At 41.0% G+C, this 18,710-nt stretch overlaps 2 protein-coding genes across 3 annotated transcripts in view; one reads left to right on the plus strand and one right to left on the minus strand.

Annotated features, from left to right (window-relative positions):
* Window positions 1-9,965, plus strand: part of LAMC2 (laminin subunit gamma 2) — a 90,165-nt gene extending 80,200 nt beyond the window's left edge. The window contains 5 exon segments of the mRNA XM_056814613.1: window positions 385-499; window positions 3,065-3,264; window positions 4,473-4,631; window positions 4,721-4,820; window positions 8,253-9,965. Coding sequence (XP_056670591.1) covers window positions 385-499; window positions 3,065-3,264; window positions 4,473-4,631; window positions 4,721-4,820; window positions 8,253-8,506 — 828 coding nt within the window. The 3' untranslated portion in view covers window positions 8,507-9,965.
* Window positions 9,966-12,983: 3,018 nt separating this feature from the next.
* NMNAT2 (nicotinamide nucleotide adenylyltransferase 2) overlaps window positions 12,984-18,710 on the minus strand; it is a 230,124-nt gene continuing 224,397 nt past the window's right edge. For both annotated transcript variants that reach the window (XM_016430000.2, XM_001366550.4), the window contains one exon: window positions 12,984-17,369. In XM_016430000.2, the coding sequence (XP_016285486.1) occupies window positions 17,267-17,369 (103 nt within the window). In that variant the 3' untranslated portion in view covers window positions 12,984-17,266. The remainder of the gene's footprint in view (window positions 17,370-18,710) is intronic.

Consider the following 18,710-nt stretch of genomic DNA (forward strand, 5'->3'; position numbering starts at 1 on the left):
CATCCAGAACCACCCAATGAGTCAGTGCTCAAATCTGGGGATACCATTCGGACCTCTTAACATTTTATTTTGGGGTTCCAGCCATTCACTGTGCTATCTCTGAAAGGCAATGAGAAGTGAAAATTATAATTTGCAAGATGACGTTTTCAAAACCTTGGATGGGAGAAGTTTTGGCCATGGGGATGTGTCCTCAGGTCATCCAATGTTTCATCCTTTCCGAAAGAGTGGGAGATTTCATCTGGTCTCATGTTCCTGCGAGGTCCATCGTGGCATTCTGTTATCATGAGAGAGAAATGTGTCGGGGTTAATTTTGGCAAGTAGGAATGTGCTCCTGGGGTGGTTGTTCCATGGGCTCTAATCTTGGTTGTTCTTGGCTATTTACAGAAATCGGATCAGCTGCTTTCTCGTGCCAATCTTGCTAAAAGCAGAGCTGAAGAGGCACTGAGCATGGGCAATGCTACTTTTTATGAAGTGGAGAGCATTTTAAAAAATCTCAGGGGTAAGTCTTTATGAACGATTTTTTTTTAATTGGAACCCATGGTTTTATTCATGTAGATCAGTAAATACTTTAAAAAACAAACCTCTTATTTCCTGTCTCAGTAATGACTCTAAGGCTGAAGGGCAAGGGCAAATGAGTTTAAGTGAGTTGCCCAGAGTCAAACCCAAGAAGGATTTCAGGTCAGATTTGAAACCAAATCCTCCCAACTCCTGGTTTGGCTTTCTATCTTTTAAGCTACTTTGCTGCCACTTTGTATACTCTTCTAAATAACAGCTAGTTTTTATGTAGCAATTTAAGGTTGGCAAAGCACTATACAAATATGATTTCACTTAAAACTCTGGTATGTAAGTGCTATCATTATCCCCATTTTACAGATGAAGAAATCACAGTAAAAAGAGGTTAAGTGACTCACTAGGGCTGTACAGCTAACAGTATCTGAGGCAGAACTTGAATTCAGGTCTCCTTGACTTCAGGTCCACCACCCTATCCAAGTCTAGAGGTTTAGTGACTTGTCCATGGCTCTGATTCTAGAACCTCAGTCTTCCCAAGTCCAAGGTCAGCTCTCTAACCTTTATGCCAAGCTGATTCGGAGTCCTTATTAATTTTACTATAATTACAGTAGTTGATATCTATAGTGGTTTGCAAAATACTTTACCTACATTATCAAATGTAAGCCTTGAAACATCTCTAGGGAGGGTGTACTGTAGGGATTATTATCCCCATTTTACAGATGAGAAAGCATGAGTCCAGTGACCAGCTTGTGGTTGCACAGATAATTTAAGTGTCAATTTGAACCTGGATCTACCAGACTCGAGTCCAGAATTCTCTTTACTGGGGCGTGCTGTCTCTTTGTCTTCTTTTCCTCTGCTGGTGCTAGAGTTGGGTCTAATTAGTTGCACTAGAAAATGCTTGTTGTTGTTCCCAGAAATAGTGACCATTGCCCCCTGGTGTCAGTGTTAGCATGCTTCATTAGAGGGGGACACAGCAGGAAATCCCTGTTCATGGCTCCAGGTTCCTTCCTTACAGAAAAGAAGGGAAACTTTCCCAGGGTTTCCTTTGTTTGGACTCTCCATACTCCCTTCCTATCCAAATCCACCTATTCTTTCTCTCACCTATTTAAAATTATTTTATTTTAATTTATTTTTATCTATTCACTTATTTTATTTTGAAGTGTCCTATGATTTCAGGGGTATATATACAGAGCCCCATTATAAACCCTTAACAAATGCTTGAGCTGGGTAGCACAGGGGGTAGAGCACCAGGTCTGGAGTCTAGAGGACCTAGGTCCAAATCTGACTTCACATACTTCCTAGTGGTATGACCCTGGGCAAGTCACTTAACCCCAGTTGCCTTGCCTTTGTTGCTGTTCTGGCTTAGAAATGATATTTTGAATGGATTCTAAGACAGAAGGTAAGAGGTTTTTTTTTTTTTTTAATGCCTATTTGTGGATTGATTTAACTTCTTTATCAGTGCAGATCAGAATCTACTCATAACTAATATGGTTGCTTTGGGCACTTAGAAATTAAATGATTTACCAAGAATGGCACAACTAGTGTGTGTCTGAGGTAGGATTTGAACTCAGGTCTTCCTGATTCTGAAGCCAGACAACTCCCTTTAAAATGCCATGATGCCTCCCTTCTCTTTCTTAGTAAGTTTTGAGTTTATACTCAAAAATACAAGTTTTGAGTTTAGAACTCAGTGTTTGGGGCTGTAAATTCTAAACTTTTGTCTGTTTACAACCTGTGTGATCTTGGGCTAAGTCAGTCTTACAATACTTAACTCAGTTGCCCGTTTTGTAATAGAGACGGGTGGGCAGGTGGGAACTGGCTGAATATTTAGAGAATCTACAAGATGAATTTAACTTCTCCCAAAATGTTGGCTCCATTCTGGGATGCTATAATGCGTTGGGGCTAAAAAATCCAGAATTCAGGCTTTGGGTTTCCTTTTGAGAGGTTGTGCCCCTAGATTCTTTTTTTTAATTGAAAATTTTTATTTAATTAATTAATTTAGAATATATTCCCATGGTTATATGATTCATGTTCTTTCCCTCCCCTCCCCTCCCCTCCTTCCCCCTGCAGTAACCAACATGTAGTTCCACTGGGTTTTACATGTGTCATTAATCAAGACCTATTTCCATATTATTAATAATTGCACTAGGGTGATCATTTAGAGTCTACATCTCCAGGCATATTCCCATCGAACCATGTGATCAAGCAGTTGTTTTTCTTCTGCCTTTCCACTCCCACAGTTCTTTCTCTAGATTTGGATAGCGTTCTTTCTCATTAGTCCCTCAGAATTGTCCTGGGATATTGCATTACTGCTAGTAGAGAAATCCTATTCATTCAGGTGTGCCACAGTATCTCAGTTTCTGTGTACAATGTTCTCCTGGTTCTGCTCCTTTCACTCTGCATCAATTCCTGGAGGTTGTTCCAGTTCCCATGGAATCCTTCCAGTTCATTATTTCTTTGAGCATGATAGTATTGTGCGCCCCTGATCTTAAGACTCTTTCTCTTTCATTGTCACTAGTTGGACTTGGACTCATAGCACTATCTTCTCCCATCTCAGAATTTGACCTGCAGGTCGGAGATAGGAAAACAGAATCAGAAGATGCTCTGAGGAGACTCCCCATTATCAGTCAGATGGTCACAGATGCCAATGACAAAACAGGCCGGGCAGAGGCAGCCCTGGGCAGTGCTTCTGCGGATGCCAGGCGAGCAAAGAGCATGGCAGGAGAGGCGCTAGAGATTGCTGATAATATCGAACAGGTAAAAGTTATTAAGACTCCGCAGGGCATGTTGGGGTAGGGGAGGACAAGGACCACGAAAGAGGGTGAGAAGGGAAATCACGTCTGCCCCATTTTGGCTCCTGAAGCTCCTAGATGAGGTCATGGCCCTGTCTAATTCTGTGTCTACGTGGTTGACCTCTTGTTTGGGTAAGATACAGCCTTGTCACCAGCTCTGCCAAGAAGGCCCCTCATTTGTGGTCCTGTATGTATCCCTTTCTCCAGTAAAGGGGCCCCAAAGATTCTCACATTAGATTATACAAGTGGGACCCTGGCACCAGGCATTGGAGCAGGTATAACTTACGCAGATGACAGTGATATCAATGTCTTGATTTCAGAAGCTGGGAAAACTTCAACCAAAGTTCCAGCTTTGACCCTTTCTCTTATATTTAGTCTCCTACGAAGAAGGGTAATGATCTTCTTCAGCCCATATTTGAAAGTTGACTCTAATAAATCAGTTGACAAGAGAGACACAGAGAAGGAAAGAGATGGAGAAAGAAATTCTCCTCTATCCAGCCAACCAAGAGCTATCCAGCCAACCCTAAGCTATTTAGGTTGACTAGGTCTCCTAGGAAGATCTACCAAACTGTGGATGTCTTGGATACCTATAGAAACAAAGTCCAGTGGTATTCCATGAGCAAGGACCAGGGATATGTCATTTTCTTTCAATAGCATCTAGTGCACAGAACCCTATATAATTGACTGATGTTGAACCAGGATTCTGGTCCAGAGGTAATAATAGCTCTCAAACTCTGGCCATATTCACCTCCTGAGATGTGGCTGGTCACTCTCTCCACTTTAAGCAAAACCGCATCTCCTCAAAAGGCACCAGTGAAGTGATTCCAAAGACTAAGAGTTAAGCAGCAAGCTTCAGAGAAATATGGATTTGTTTTCCTTCTTTTCTGTTTTCCCATCCTGCTCTTGACCTGTTTTCTGTTCTGTTAATGTTCAAGCTGAGATGGGAACACAGTCATGTTGTTGTCACCCTTCCAGGCTTTGACAGACCCCAAGTTGACTTATCCAAAGCTAAGCCTGGGGATGGGTGTGTTCCCAAACCTGGCCTTTTCTCAGCAAATTTAGTGCATGCATTCATAGGTCAGCTGCAGCTGTTTCTTTTCCTAATTTGTCTTGGGGATGTTTTCTTGCCCTGCAAATGTCTCCTATCAACCATGGCTCCATTTCACCTCCCAGGAGATAGGGAGATTGAACTTAGAAGCTAACACAACAGCAGATGCTGCCTTGGCACTGGAGAAGGGAATGGCCAGTCTGAGGAGCGGGATCCGGGATGTGGAAGGAGAGCTTGGAAGGAAAGAACTGGAGTTTGATCAGGATGGGGACACTGTGCAGATGGTAAGTGTCCAGAGATTGTCTTGCAAGAGGACGTTCTAAGCCATCCCATTAAATACCTCCATAAGTCACCCATGTTTTCTGTTCTTTAGGTGATTCAGGAAGCCCAAGGAGCTAATTCCAGAGCCCAAAATGCAGGTCTTACCATCCGAGATACACTAAATGCCTTGGACAGCATCCTGAGTCTAATAGGTATGCATGGTCTTCCAGCATATTAGTACCACAATATTACAAGCTTTGAATGTCTAGTGGAGAAAAGGCTGTATTCTCCTTTTAAGAAACCTTTATTACCTATCGATTATGAGATACTCTATTAAGTGCTGAGAACACAAAGACATAAAGAGAACCATATACGCCCTCAAGAAGTGTACGTATTGCTGGGAGAATGCAATATTGACACAAATAAGTATATACAAAATATTTTGACCACGGAAGGAATGGAGGAGGTAAAATCGATGCTATTGTGAAAAAAGCTAAGGGTCTGAAAGGCAGATGAGGGAGCAGATTTCTGGGCATGGGGACTGGTTCATGAAGAAGCAGACGAGAGACTCTTCAATTTGGCAAATAGAATATAGACTCCATGAAAGAAAATAATAAAAAATAAGGCTAGCAAACCATTGAAGGGTTTGGGGCAGAGGCATGACTGACATCTATCTCCATGGAAGGTGAACTGGAGAGGGGAGAGATTGTTTGCAATGAAACCAATTCATCACAGTCCAAGGCATGAAGTAATTCCTTAGCTGGGGTGTCTCAGGTAGGGTGGTATCTGTGAGAGGGGAAAGGAGGGATGTGAAGATAGAATTCACCACAGAGCAGTTATTATGTGGAAGTACTGAAGGAGAGGGAAGTCTCAGCAATACCCATATAAGACTGTGACTCTAGTTGACTGGAAGGATGACAATGGCCTTCCTAAGACTGGGGAACTGGGGAATCGGATTTAGAGCAGAATATAATGAGTTCTGCTTAGGATGTGTTGATTTTGAGATGCCAGTGGAACATCGAGGCCAAAATGTCTGAGAGGTAGTTAGTGATGTAGGACTGGAATTTAGAAAGGAGAAAGGAGATAAAGGCTGAATTTATTGATTTGAGAGTCACTTCCTTGAGATGATCATTGAACCCCTGGAAGCAAATGAGATCACCAAGAGAGAAAGTTCAGAGAAATAAGGGAATAAAGCCCAGGATAGATTCATAAATACCTAGAAGGGTTTGGGGGAGAAACATGGGGGAGCTGGAGGGTTATCTCTGGTCCTATTTTGAAGGTAAAGAGGAATTTGAAAGCACTATGGAACTTGAGAAACAGTATAGAATTCAGTCCACTCTGCCCTTCCCCTTCTAATATCATTCTGCTTCCTTTAAAGCCTGAAAGATCATTTGGAATAAAAGAATCTTGGGTGGGGTGGGGGTAGGGGAACAGCTAGATGGTTCAGTGGATTCAGAGCCAGACCTAGAGATGGCAGGTTCTGGTCAAATCTGGCTTCATACACATCCCAGCTGTGTGACCCCTGGCAACTCATTTAACTCCCAAAGTCTAGTTCTTACAGCTCTTCTTCCTTGCACCCAATACCCAATATTAATTCTAAGACAGAAGGTTACATTTAGCATCTCCTCCCTCCCCATCCTCCAACACACACACACACACACACACACACACACACACACACACACACACACACACACACACACACACGAATTCCAGCAACTAGTGATTTGTTTCCTAGTTTTCTCTGTAGCACAGGTCAGGTATGAATGTCACGGAGCACTGCTGGGTTTTTCAATAGATGGCTTGAATTGACCTAAGGCTGTTGAATCTTATTTGTACCAGACTGGTCTGGCCAGGTGCTGTTCAAGCTGGTATTCCTTGTGATGGCTTGTGGCTAGAACTTGACCTGAACTCAAATGAAACACCTATTTGAACTGAACAGAATTTCATTGGATTTCCTAGATTTCGAGTCAGAATCATAGTCTGCATTCTTTCCCAGCCAGCTGGAATCCATCTCCTAAACTTTTTTTTTACCGTAAAGATATTTTATTTGACCAATTATATATAATACTTTTTCATATAAGTTTTCTGAAGTTATATGATCCAAATGATCTCCTTCCCTCACTCCCTTTCCTCCCCCTTCCAAGAGATGGCAAATAATCTGATCTTGGTTATACATGGATTATCATGCAAAACATATTTCTATATTGTTCATTTTGGTAAGAGAATAATCATAAAAAACCAAAACCTTAAAGTAAAAATCCAAATAAACCCAACTGAAAAATCATAGGCTTTGATCTGCATTCTGACTCCAACAGTTCTTTCTCTGGAGGTGGATGATCTTTGCCCTAAGTCCTTCAGAATTGTCCTGGATCATTGTATTACTGAGAGAAGCAGAGTCTTTCACAGATGACCGTTCCACAATATTGCTGCTACAGTGTACAATGTTCGGGTTCTGCTTATATTACTCTGCATCTGTTCATGTAGGTCTTCTACTGAAATCACCTTGTTCATCACTTCTTACAGCATAATAGTATTCCATCACCATCATATGCCACAATTTTTTCAGCCATCTTTTAAACTCGTAAAGTTTGTGATGACCCTCTGTAAAACACTAAACCCAAGCAAGTTTCTAAAAGTTGCTAAGGACAAATAGCAATAGTTTCCCTTCAAAGGATGAAAAAACTATAGGATATCACTGACCACCCTGAACCTAGGGCTCTGGTGTATTGGGTAGTCATGCATCTTGGATTGGGACAAGGACCTCCTTATTTTTGAGCACTTTATTTTAGACTATGGACATATATATATATATATATATATATATATATATATATATATATATATATACATATATATATATATATATTGCTAGCAGTAATTTCAGCAGTATCCAACTCTTCATGACCCCATTTGGGATTTTTGTGGCAAAGATATGGAATGGTTTGCCCTTTCTTTTGTCAGCTAATTTCACAGTTGAGGAAATGGAAACAAACAGGGTTAAGTGACTTGCTCAGGGTCACATAGCTAGTAAGCTCATCTAGAGGTCCAAAAATAGTTTTTAATTAAAGGTCACAACAGGGAAGTAACAGTGAGGCCCAGCTGCCAGTTGTGAAGTTGACAGCCCTACTTGATGGCCAAGTACTCCCAGTTGGAGAAGCTATAGAGCTCATTGGAGACAAAGGAGTGAACCTTAGGGGAGGAAGCCAGTAACTGGGTTCCCAAAAGGATCAAACAAGCTAGTCTAAGAGTTGGGATATTTTTGGGTATCAGCAGATCATGAAGAGGGAAAGAAGGGTGGATTTTCCTGTCAAAGGTGAGTTGAGGCTTGAGAAAAAAAAAAGTCAGAATGGGCATAGATTGTATAATTTAATCCCCATGGGTCTCAGGTTCTTCACATGTAAAATGAGGAGAGGTTGGATTAATGGAGCATCTCATCTAGCACTTGATTCTACATGGTTTGTAGTAAGCTTCAAAAGACACCATCCAGGCCACACTTTCTTGAAGTTCAATCATTAGAAAATTTGGCGTCCCATTGGTCTCAAGAACATGGTGGACAGGAAAGAGTAGAAGACCCCATGTGTTTTTAGAGGCATCTGTCTATAGAATTTCCTTGTTAACTCATTTCCTGTTCTCTGAAATAGATCAGCCCAACAGTGTGGACGAAGAAGGGTTAATCTTGCTAGAACAGAACCTCAGCAGAACCAGAAACAAGATCAATGCTCAGCTTCGGCCCTTGATGTTGGAACTGGAGGACAGGGTTCGGAGGCAGCAAGGCCACCTGCAGGTCCTAGAGGGAAACATCAATGGGATCCTGGCTGATGTCAAGAACTTGGAGGATATTCAAAACAACCTGCCTCCAGGCTGCTATAATACACAAGCCCTAGAGCAACAGTGAAGTGGACCAGGAGATTTCTCTTCCTTGTTTCTCAGGTCTCAGACCCCAGAGTTCAAGGGACAGCTGTGGTAGGGGTGGGGGTGGGAGAGGGACAATTGGACCTAACTGAACCAGTCTTGCTCAGATCAATTGAACCTGATTCCAGTGCTGTGACTGTAAGCCAAGCAAAGGTCTGGCTGTATGAGTGTGATTCTATTTGTTTCACCTTGTTAGGTAATGAAGCAAATGGCATTCCACCATGAGACTGATTGAGCAGCCAAGTCCCCAGTTTTGAGGGGAGAGTAAGCACAAGGGGAAGTGGCCAAATCAAAACATCTCATCCATAATGGGGAGGGGGTGGCAAATTGGGCTTTGCCTAAGAGCAAAAATATCTGGAGGTGAAGTATCCCCAATTCACAGGGATTACCATCCTTGGACCTTGCTTTGGCCCATCTAGACAGCATTCCCAGGGGTCTATCTTATGGTACTTTTCCCCTAGGTTCTAGGTTTACTTCCCTCCCAACCCTCATGGAAGTGAAGGCCAGATGCTCCCCTCTTGTGGCAGGCTTGAACCTACTGTCCAACTGACCTTTATGCCATTGTTCCCTCACCCCAAATTCTTTTTTGCCCAAGTGAAAAAAAAATGACTAGTTTCTGTTCTACAGAACAACCTTAAGCGCAAGTGTGCATTCAGGAAATAGGCTTGAAAAACATAATCATGCTCCGATTCATCTCTCTGACTCTTCTGGGCAAAAAGGAATGCTCCAAGTTTACCCAACCTTTCCAAATCCATCCTAGAATCAAAAGAGGGAATGAAATGCAGTGAAATACTATTATCTCTTGGGATCCATGGCAAGACTTTTGCCCTTTGACATTTTTCCCCGCTTATCTACTCATGAAGATTACACTTATCCCACTTAGAAACCAAATGAGTAGAAGTAAAAGTGGGAGATGAGGGAACATGGATTCAGCATACATTCCCGTGGCATTCAAGGCTCCACTGCTTGGTGATCCTATTGCCTCAAAGAGTTTTCCAGTCTGGGTGTGCCAGTAGCCTTTACCTTTCTGTCTAATGATACAAACTGAATTTCATTAAAGCATTAGCAATGAAAGAAACAAAGAAGGGAAACTTTTTGGTTGCAGACTGATAAAATATGCAGCTTGAATGTTGAGAGAGATAAAATTTTTATCAAAAGAATCAAGTCATCCTTCCTTTGACCTCCCTTTTAAAATCCCTTTTGAAATTCAAAATGTATTTCGTAGACCTCCTTTCCTTAATATGCCAAAGGATGCTGCCTCTAGCCTGATCTGAGTAGAAAATTTTGTCTGTCCTAAACAGTGTTTGGTGGAGTACCTACCTGGATGTACCTCTGCCTCAAGCTTGAAAGAAATTGGTGCTGCCTTTCCTCTTCCCGCCATGTTTTTCCCCTTTACTTTTAATGGACATGTTTTTAAATAAAGAGGTATTGAGTAAGCTGCCTCTTGTCAGTTCCTGATTTATTCATTTATAAACTCTCAGCTATGGATGCAAGTATTTTAGAATTAAAACCATTCCACATGAAGAAATAGAGGAGTTCTTTGGAACCCCTCCAGTCCCAGCTTTTGATCCTATCTTATGGATTCTCTCCTAACTAATAAAGAATTTTGCTAGATTTAACTATTGCTATCTGAAATTTCTTGTAACAAAATGGCAGAGTTCTGTTTTTAGGATGAACTAATCACCTTTCCAGACTTTTTCAAGGGAGCCATTTCCTGGAGGAGTTAGTAATTAAACATATATGATTTTTTGACTTTTGGAAAATGATCAAAGCAGACTCTTTGGTGTCTGTAGGGTGTCATGCATTTGGGGAATTAATTTTCTATGATATTAATTATGAATATGCCCTTGGGCTGAATAATTGGGGGAAAGAATCTGATCACATATACCAGACACTGATGGATGATAGTTTTGACCACCGTAAGTTGTCTTAGGTGAAAGCGAATTTGGAAAGCTCATTTTATAATAAACATTACAAAGCACTTTAAAATTTACAAAGCACTTTATGTACATAATCTCATTTGAGCCTCACAATAGTCTTATGAGGTAGGCATGACAAGAGGTATTCCCATTTTTTAGTTGAGTAAACTGAGGGTCAGAGAGATTAAATGACTTATCCAGGGCTACACAGCTTCAGAGGAAGGATTTGAGTTAGATTTTTCTGACTCCAACTATGCCAAACTATCTCTTGTGTTCATTTTAGGTTATGTAAAATCATATTTTTTTTTTACATTCAATTAGCAGGTAATGATCTGAGACCTGAGACTGAACGAGCACACCCTAAGTCAAGTTCCAAGTTTGTTCACTTTTTTGTTTTAATCTGACTCTGGGGTACATGGAATATGTAATTGATATTCCGTCATTGATCATCTTTGGGTGCTTTTTTTTTTATTCATGGGGTTTTTTAGTAAGAGAAGGGAGAAAGAAAAGGTCAACAAATCAAGGCTGTTCCTGAACAAACATGTTACTCAAATCCCAGGATATAGTTCCTCTTAATTCCTCTTAAGGAATGGGAAGAAACAACTAAAAAAATGATGTAGGATGAGACATAGTCTCGGATTTGCAGCAAGTGTCAAATGGCACGAACACACTTCCGATGACTTTTGCTAATTCTTGGTATGGTTTTGGAAGTTATGAGATCTCTCTGTGGTTCAATTTTCTCACCTACAAAGCAGAGGATATTTCTCTAAAGTTTAGGCCCATGCTTTCCTCCTAGTTTTTCCTCCTAGTTTCCTCCTAACAGATGGTTATGCAATCTCTCAGCAAACAATGCAACTCCTCAAACTAGTTATAAGAGCTGAAATAAATATTTACCAGTTAATATCCATCAACGGGCTGAGATTCTGTCAAGAATCAGCAAATTTAGTGGATATCACAAAGCTGATTCTATACTCTTTCCTCATCAGATACTCAAGAATCAACATTTAGCTATCAAACAAAAGAGGAAACAATAAAATGTATCAATTTCAAGGTTTATCAAAGACAGTATTGATGTGCCAATAGCTCCTACAGGAGACAGAGGCTGTTGGTTAAATAAATCAATCATTAGTTTGGATCAGGAACATCACGAAAGTCAGTGACTCAATTTATTCATCATTGATGGACATTATCTATTATAGATACACTAATATAACACATGTTAAAATTAACTACCCATGATATTAACTAATGAGGTCTGCTTAAAAATAAAAATAATCACATAAGAATGGTTGTTCTGAACTAAACTGCTTAATGCCAACACCAGCCAAGTGACTGAGGTCGTCAATTGGCTAAAAGAACAGCCAATTTCTGATCCAAAATCTGACCTTTAGCTGCCATATATATGATATAAATAAAAAGGTGAGTTAATGTCTACAATGGAGAAGAGTAATTAAGTAAAATTGTTTTGTTTATTTCTGGCCCAAGGTTATTAAAATAAAATATGAAGCCTTAATTGTGGAGGTTATTTTTATATTAGTAAAGTTTTAAAGTTTTTGATTATCAAAAGTCTTACATTTTATACAACGGAGGCAAGCTTAGTCAGCACTCTCCTATTTGGATATCTTTAATCACATTTCTTGTCACAGACAATGACCCGTAAAAGTGAAAGCATAAGGGCCAGTGAGGTGGATCAGTGGATAAAGAGCCAGACTGGAGATGAGAAATTCTGGGTTCAAATCTGACCTCAGACTCTTCCTAGCTGGGTGACCCTGAGCAAGTCACTCAACTAGTTTTATTGCTCCTCTGCCTTGGAACCAATATTTGATACTGATTCTAGAGAGGGTAAGGTGGTTTGGTTTTTTTTTTTTAATAACCCTTACCTTCTGTCTTAGAATCATTACTGTGAATTGGTTCTAAGGCAGAAGAGCAGTAAGGGCTAAGCAATGGGGGTTAAGTGATTTGCTCAGGGTCACAGAGCTAGGAAGTGTCGGAGACCATTTTTTAAATGAAAGTGTTAACATATCCATAACTCATACATTTTCCAATTATCTTTCCCTCATATGGGCATTAGTCCTTAACACATGGCCAGGCATATAATAGGTGCTTAATAAATGTTTGTTGATTGCAAAGCAATATAAACACTGCACATGATGGGCTCTATGTGCCTATATTATAAAACACACATATTATATACCTGTATGTAGATGAACACAAATGTGAGTGTTTGCAAGTATTTGAGTTTGAGCAGGAAAATTGCTTCAGGCATATTTTATAGCTGTCAGTCCCTATAAAGTAAAAACTCAAGTAAAAACAACCAGGTCTCTTATCTAATGGTCTCAAAATTCAATACATGTTTAAGTTTATCATTCTAATCTATTCACTCAACTACCACCCAAGTCTTTGTTTCCCTATACTTTGGTGTAATATTCTCTAAACAAAATGGCAAAGGGGATCTTCAAGCAGCCCAATGAAACCTATTGAAGCATAGTCAAACCCATGATCCAACTCCTTGACTTGAGCAGAAGAGAAACAAGAAACCAATAGCATCATCTTGTTTATTATAGAACGGAAACATTTCGCTGATAAAACTTTTGTCCATGATCATCTTTAGCAACAATATTTTACTCAAAATATTTCACTGTGAAATGATCTTGCAACTTGAATGTCATTTTATAAATGAATTGGTTTCAGGAAAGCAAATGTTACTGTTAACATGGCGGCTTCAATGATCAACATGTAAACTGAAGAAAGCCCTTCCCTCCCTGTACCAACCCTACACCTTTAAAACTGAACCACAATTTGGGCTCTGTGATTTGAACTGAAGAATGAGGAAGAACTGAACCACAGCTCATTTCTAACCAATCAGAACATATTCATAGGCCCCTCTAAGCTCTCATGTGGGGACAGTTTTACTGTGTGGTAACGTGAAGATGTCAATGAGTCATAGTGTATTTCTAATCATTACCCACCATGTTACGTTCCTAAGGCATGCCATCTTAAAGTAGGTGAACTACAAAACTGATCAATACTCCTATACTTCCAAATATAGCCAACTGGTCTACCCAATTATTTTCATATTACTCTCTTATTGGAGAAAATCAAATACTGGGTTCTTTTTTCTTAGTCTCGTGAAATTGTGAGTGTATAATTATGTATGTGCATATGTGTATGTGTGAGGAGTCAAGGGTAAGTGCAGGTTACAAGAATAAGTACGTTTTCCATTGTATTCTCCATTTTTTTGCTGCCATTTGGGAATTGAAGAGTACAATTAGTTCTCTGTTCATTCCTAATAGGAAGTACCTCTGCTATTTTTTTTTTAAAATTTATTTGAAATAGCTAAAGGATGAGACCAGAGCACAATGGTGAATGGTTGGAAATGAGCACAGCAAATACAAAAAGAGAAATTCTTTTTCCATTTCCCTGTGGACTTCCATGGACAATGTGAGCAGTGAGATCTCAGAGGTTACCTGAGGAACACTGAGGTACCAATTAGCAGCACAAACTCCCTAAGGAGACCTCTTATGAGAAGGGATGCAGTTTCATCCCCATCTGCGTTCATATTTGGAGGAAAAGAAAGGTGAAGGTGGACTGGCTGATGGCAATTTCCTGCTTGTTGGCAAGAAATGGGGCTACAGATTCCCTCTGACACTGCCTCATACAGTTTCCAAGACCCACCACTGGAGTCCTGTTCCCCATGCAAGCTGAGGAAAGAAAGATAACTGGTAGCACAGACCAGGTTCGCATAGCCTGGTGGTCATTCTCTTGACCATCCAGGTCTTACCACAGACTCTAGATCCTTTCCTTGGTATTGACTGTGACTAGATCATATCCACAAAGTTCTGCCATGAGATAAGAATAGTGCTGTCATTCTTAGTGATTAAAGAGCTTGAAAATGAGAGCTGGGAAAGGGAGAGGGAAGGGAAGGTTGTGGTTCTGCACCAATGAGGGCTTCAAATTTTTCTTTGATAAAACTTCTTCTGGTCATGGTGAGGGAGTTCTTTTCAACTTGTTTTCTCTTCCTTCCATTCAGACAGGTATGACCTGACCCTTTTTTTCCCTAGAACTCCACTGGAGCCACTTCTGCCATCTGTAATATGTCTTCATGCTTCCTTAACACCCACCAGCCCAGAACCACCATAGCTCCTTAATGAGAGGAAAAACTGGTAAATGGGGTTTGGGCTTTGCCTGAGACCTTGCAGCATGGTAAAATGGGGAAAAATACTGTCAATAAAGTCCTGTTGGACCTGAGTTCAAATTTCATTGCTCATACTTCCTTCCTCCATGACCTTGGACAAATTACTTAAATTCCCTGGTCTCAGTTTCCTCACCTGAAAGATGAAGAGATTTGACTATATGGCCAATGAGGTCCTTTCTGGCTCTATCCCTATAATCCTGGGAGCTTAAAAGAGGGAAAAAGTTTCAAGTCCATTTTGGAACTGCCCCTTATAGCACATAGTTAGATCTTAAGTAGTTTTGTTCCCAGCAAAGGACCATAACCATCTTCCCTTAGTCTATTCATAATCAAGAAATCCTTGCTGGCTGGAATCTCCACATTCCCTTGGTTTCTAGTCTTTGTTCCATTGTGGCACTACATTACTTCTGGGTGTAGTCCCTTGACACAAGCTATACAACAACTCATTCTACTCCTCTAAGTATTAATTGACTGGTGCCATTCTCTTTTCCTAAGCCAGGGCTTTATCAGAATTAACTTGGACTAGATAATCTCTAAGGTTCTTTCTATCTTCACAATTCTGAGATTCTAAACTAGATGTTGAAAACACAAATCCTTCAACCAGAGCAAAATATATATGATCCAGAAGAATTCACTCTCCTAGAGTAGACAGTGCCATATGCCCCAATATCCTTATGGGACAGAGGTTGAAACTTTCTCTTTCTCAGCTTCTGTAATATTCCTACTTTATCCAACTAAGTTCATATATCACCACCGTCCTCCACAGTCACAAGAAAACTGGCCTGAAATTTTAAATATGGTGATGAGTGTGAAACTTTGTACCTAAGAAGACATATGGGTTGGCAAACTAATAGTTCTCTGATTTCACTCTCTATCAGACTCAAAAGAACCATCCAGCTATGGAATTTTGATAAAAGGCTCCATTGTTCTGAGAGCCTTCTTTAGCATCAATCAGAATCATCCAAGATCAGCTGAGAGATGTGGACAATCACTGGGAACCAGCCATCCTGGCTCCTAAGCAGAATACAAGATTTAGGAAGCCAGCACTGGGTCCCTGGAGCCCCTTTTAGGGTGAACAGTAGAGAGGAAATGGAAGAAACAACTGGAATCCATGCATCTAAATGGGTTTCCTGAAGGCTCAGTTCTCCCATGGAGAGCCCCATTATGTGAATTCATGTCTCTATTAAGGCAGATTTAATCAGATGGTAACTGATGTTTCTTAGTTTCCCTAGAAGTTCTCATCCTAGCCTTACAGAAATACTGGGATACTACTTCTACTCCACAAAAAATGTTTAATCCTGAATGTCCCCAGTGAGTACATTGGGGTCACTGGGAACAAAAGCATTTATTTTTGTTGTTTTTTGTCAAGATCATGGGATGATGTGAATGGGTTGTGATCTGCACTAGTGAAGGGAGTGCCCATATCATTGATTCATTTTCAGAATATCTTATCCATAAGGGAAGGATTATACTATTAGCAGAAAGAGGCCAGAGAAAAACCAGATTCTCAAGGATATCCAAGGCTGGATGACCACTTAGCTTATTTATTTTAGAAATTGCTGCATTATTAGGATTTCACCTGGCATAAGTGATCCAGATGTATGCCTAAGTTTGGTGTAGAAGGGCTTAGTACAATGAGCTGAAAGAGATGGGTACTCTACAAACACTTTTTGACCAACAGTCCCCACCCTTCCCACTAGTTCTAGTTCCATTATAACCCAAATGCTCTATGGTTGGGCCTTCCAAAATGTGTAATGACAGGCTTTATTTAAACTAAAAGTTAAGCCATTATTCAGTTTTGGAGCAGGAAAAACATCTCCTGAAACCAAAACCTGAAGAAATAGGTTCAAAGTCCTGGGGAAAACTTATTCCCAGACTTACAACAATAGAAATTTTCTCTCTGTTTCCTGGGACTTCAAAACCCAAGTGGTTCACTCTTGGCCAAAAAAGAGTGTTCCACCTTGTTGCTTGAGGTTCATATTTGGGGGTATCCCTCAAGGACTGGGCTCCCCCAATAATGAGAGCTGAGGCTGAATGCAATAGCACAATAAAACAGAAGGAATGCCAAAGGAGTGCAATGGGGAGTTTAAACAAACAAACAAAAAAAAAAACCATAGACACTGATCTCATCCAAGGTCTTATGAAAGGTAGGAGGGGAAAAAAAAAGGTCAGCCCTTTGTGATAAAGGGCATGCTAGGAGGGCGAGTGCCAGAGCCACCACCCTAGAGCATGCTGGGAAGGTGGACACCAGAGCCGCCTCCCTAGAGCATGCTGGGAAACGGACATCAATATACCTCTATGGGCTGCACTTTCCCCTCCCCAACCCTGGTCTACCCCCAACCCAGGGAACAAGCAGAAAGGTTGTCCAAAGATGACTGTAGAAAGGGCTCCATGTACCAAGTACCATAGTTCTTGGAATAGCCCTGCCCTGTGGGGTATTAGAGTCAGCAAGGGAGGCAGACAGACCCATGTGGGAGACAATGAGAGAAAGACAAAGAGGAAAGAGGAATAGACAGACAGACAGACAGGCCAGGAAAAAGTGATGGAGGACAGGAGGAGAGTAAGCATGAGGGCTGAATTGCTGCAGCGACAGGGTTGGGGGTCGGGGTGGAAGGGGAAGGAGCAATGGTGCCTATCCAGAGGCATTGATGTACAGCTGGCTCTTGAGGATGTAGTCAATGACGGGCTGGGTTAGGTAATCCACCACGTGTCCATCCCCATGCTGCAGGGCCAGTCTGTGGGAAATAAGAAAACGGAGCCAGTCAGAACTTCTTAAAGTAGTCTGGGTGATAGAAGTGGGGGCACGTGGAGAAGGATGGGGAGAAGGTACCATCAAAGAGTGAGAGAAGATATAGAACCCTAGAGGGTGGGCATGGCAGATGGCCTCCAGAGAGCCTCAGAAAAGTAGTTAGGCAAAATTGGAACCAATACATAAAATTGATTCTAAGGCAGAACGGAAAGGTTTCAAAGGGGAAAGAAATAGGCAAAGTAAGCAATTGTCTGTCATAAGAGTTCAGAGAGACTACTCTGACTCCAAATAGCTCCTTCACCAAGGCTGAAAACTGAAATTCTAGGATTAGAGATTCATTCCTTTGGGCTCTTTTCCCTGTCTCCGCTTCTTGGGAAAGCAAATACTCCTGGTTGAATGAACAAATTAAACTAATTCATGATGGATTATTGACATCTTATTAAATCTCTTTCTTTCAGGAATGAAGACTGGGATCAGCTAGGAGAACACTGAGACCCTATAGAGAACATAGAACAGGAGTTGAGGGAATTGGAGCTCAGATGCCACATTTCACCTAGTTTACAATTTTGTCTGGTTGACACTAATTGTTTTCACTTAGAATTTCCTCATACTGTCTGTAGGGATGCAGGACACAAAGGGGAATCAGAGAATCATAGAATTCTAGAATTGGAAGGGAAGGGACTTCAGCAGTCAACAACTTCAATTCATTCTCATATTCTCTCTCTATCTCTGTCTCTTCTCCCCCTCTTTCTCTTCCCCCCTTTTCTCTCTCTCATGCTTCATGCTTTCCTCTGTCCCTTTCTGTTTTCTCCCTCTTCTCTTTTCCCCCTCCTCTCCTCTCCTTTCCCTCTTTGTCACTCTCTCTCTTCTCTCTCCCCCTTTCTCCTTCATTCTCTCCTCTCCTTTTATCTCCCTTTCTCCCTCTCCCTTTCCATCTCACTCCCCACTCTCTTTCCTCTCCTCTCCTTCTTTGCCTTTTCTTTTCTCTTTTCCCTTCTTCTCTCCTCTCCTCCCCCCCCCTCAATCTCTCTCCCTTTCTCTCTGTCTCTCTCCTCTAAGATACAACAAATTATAATTGTAGTTAGTTATTTACTCTCCTTGATGTGGATTCTGAGAAGTCTCCAGATAACTAGTTGAGGCATATGGGCACTAGAAAAGTCTACAGAAGTACTGCAGCTTATCATCACAGACCCTCTCCTGCAGAAATGTTCTTGTGCTCCATATGGCCCTCATGGCTTCCCCAATGGCAAAAAATAAATACAGACACTACCAAATGATCTGCCTACATGTGTGCATACGCAAACTGAACAGACTGTCCCGAGACTGA

The sequence above is a fragment of the Monodelphis domestica genome, chromosome 2, assembly GCF_027887165.1.
Source record: "Monodelphis domestica isolate mMonDom1 chromosome 2, mMonDom1.pri, whole genome shotgun sequence".
In the NCBI taxonomy this organism is placed as follows: domain Eukaryota; kingdom Metazoa; phylum Chordata; class Mammalia; order Didelphimorphia; family Didelphidae; genus Monodelphis; species Monodelphis domestica.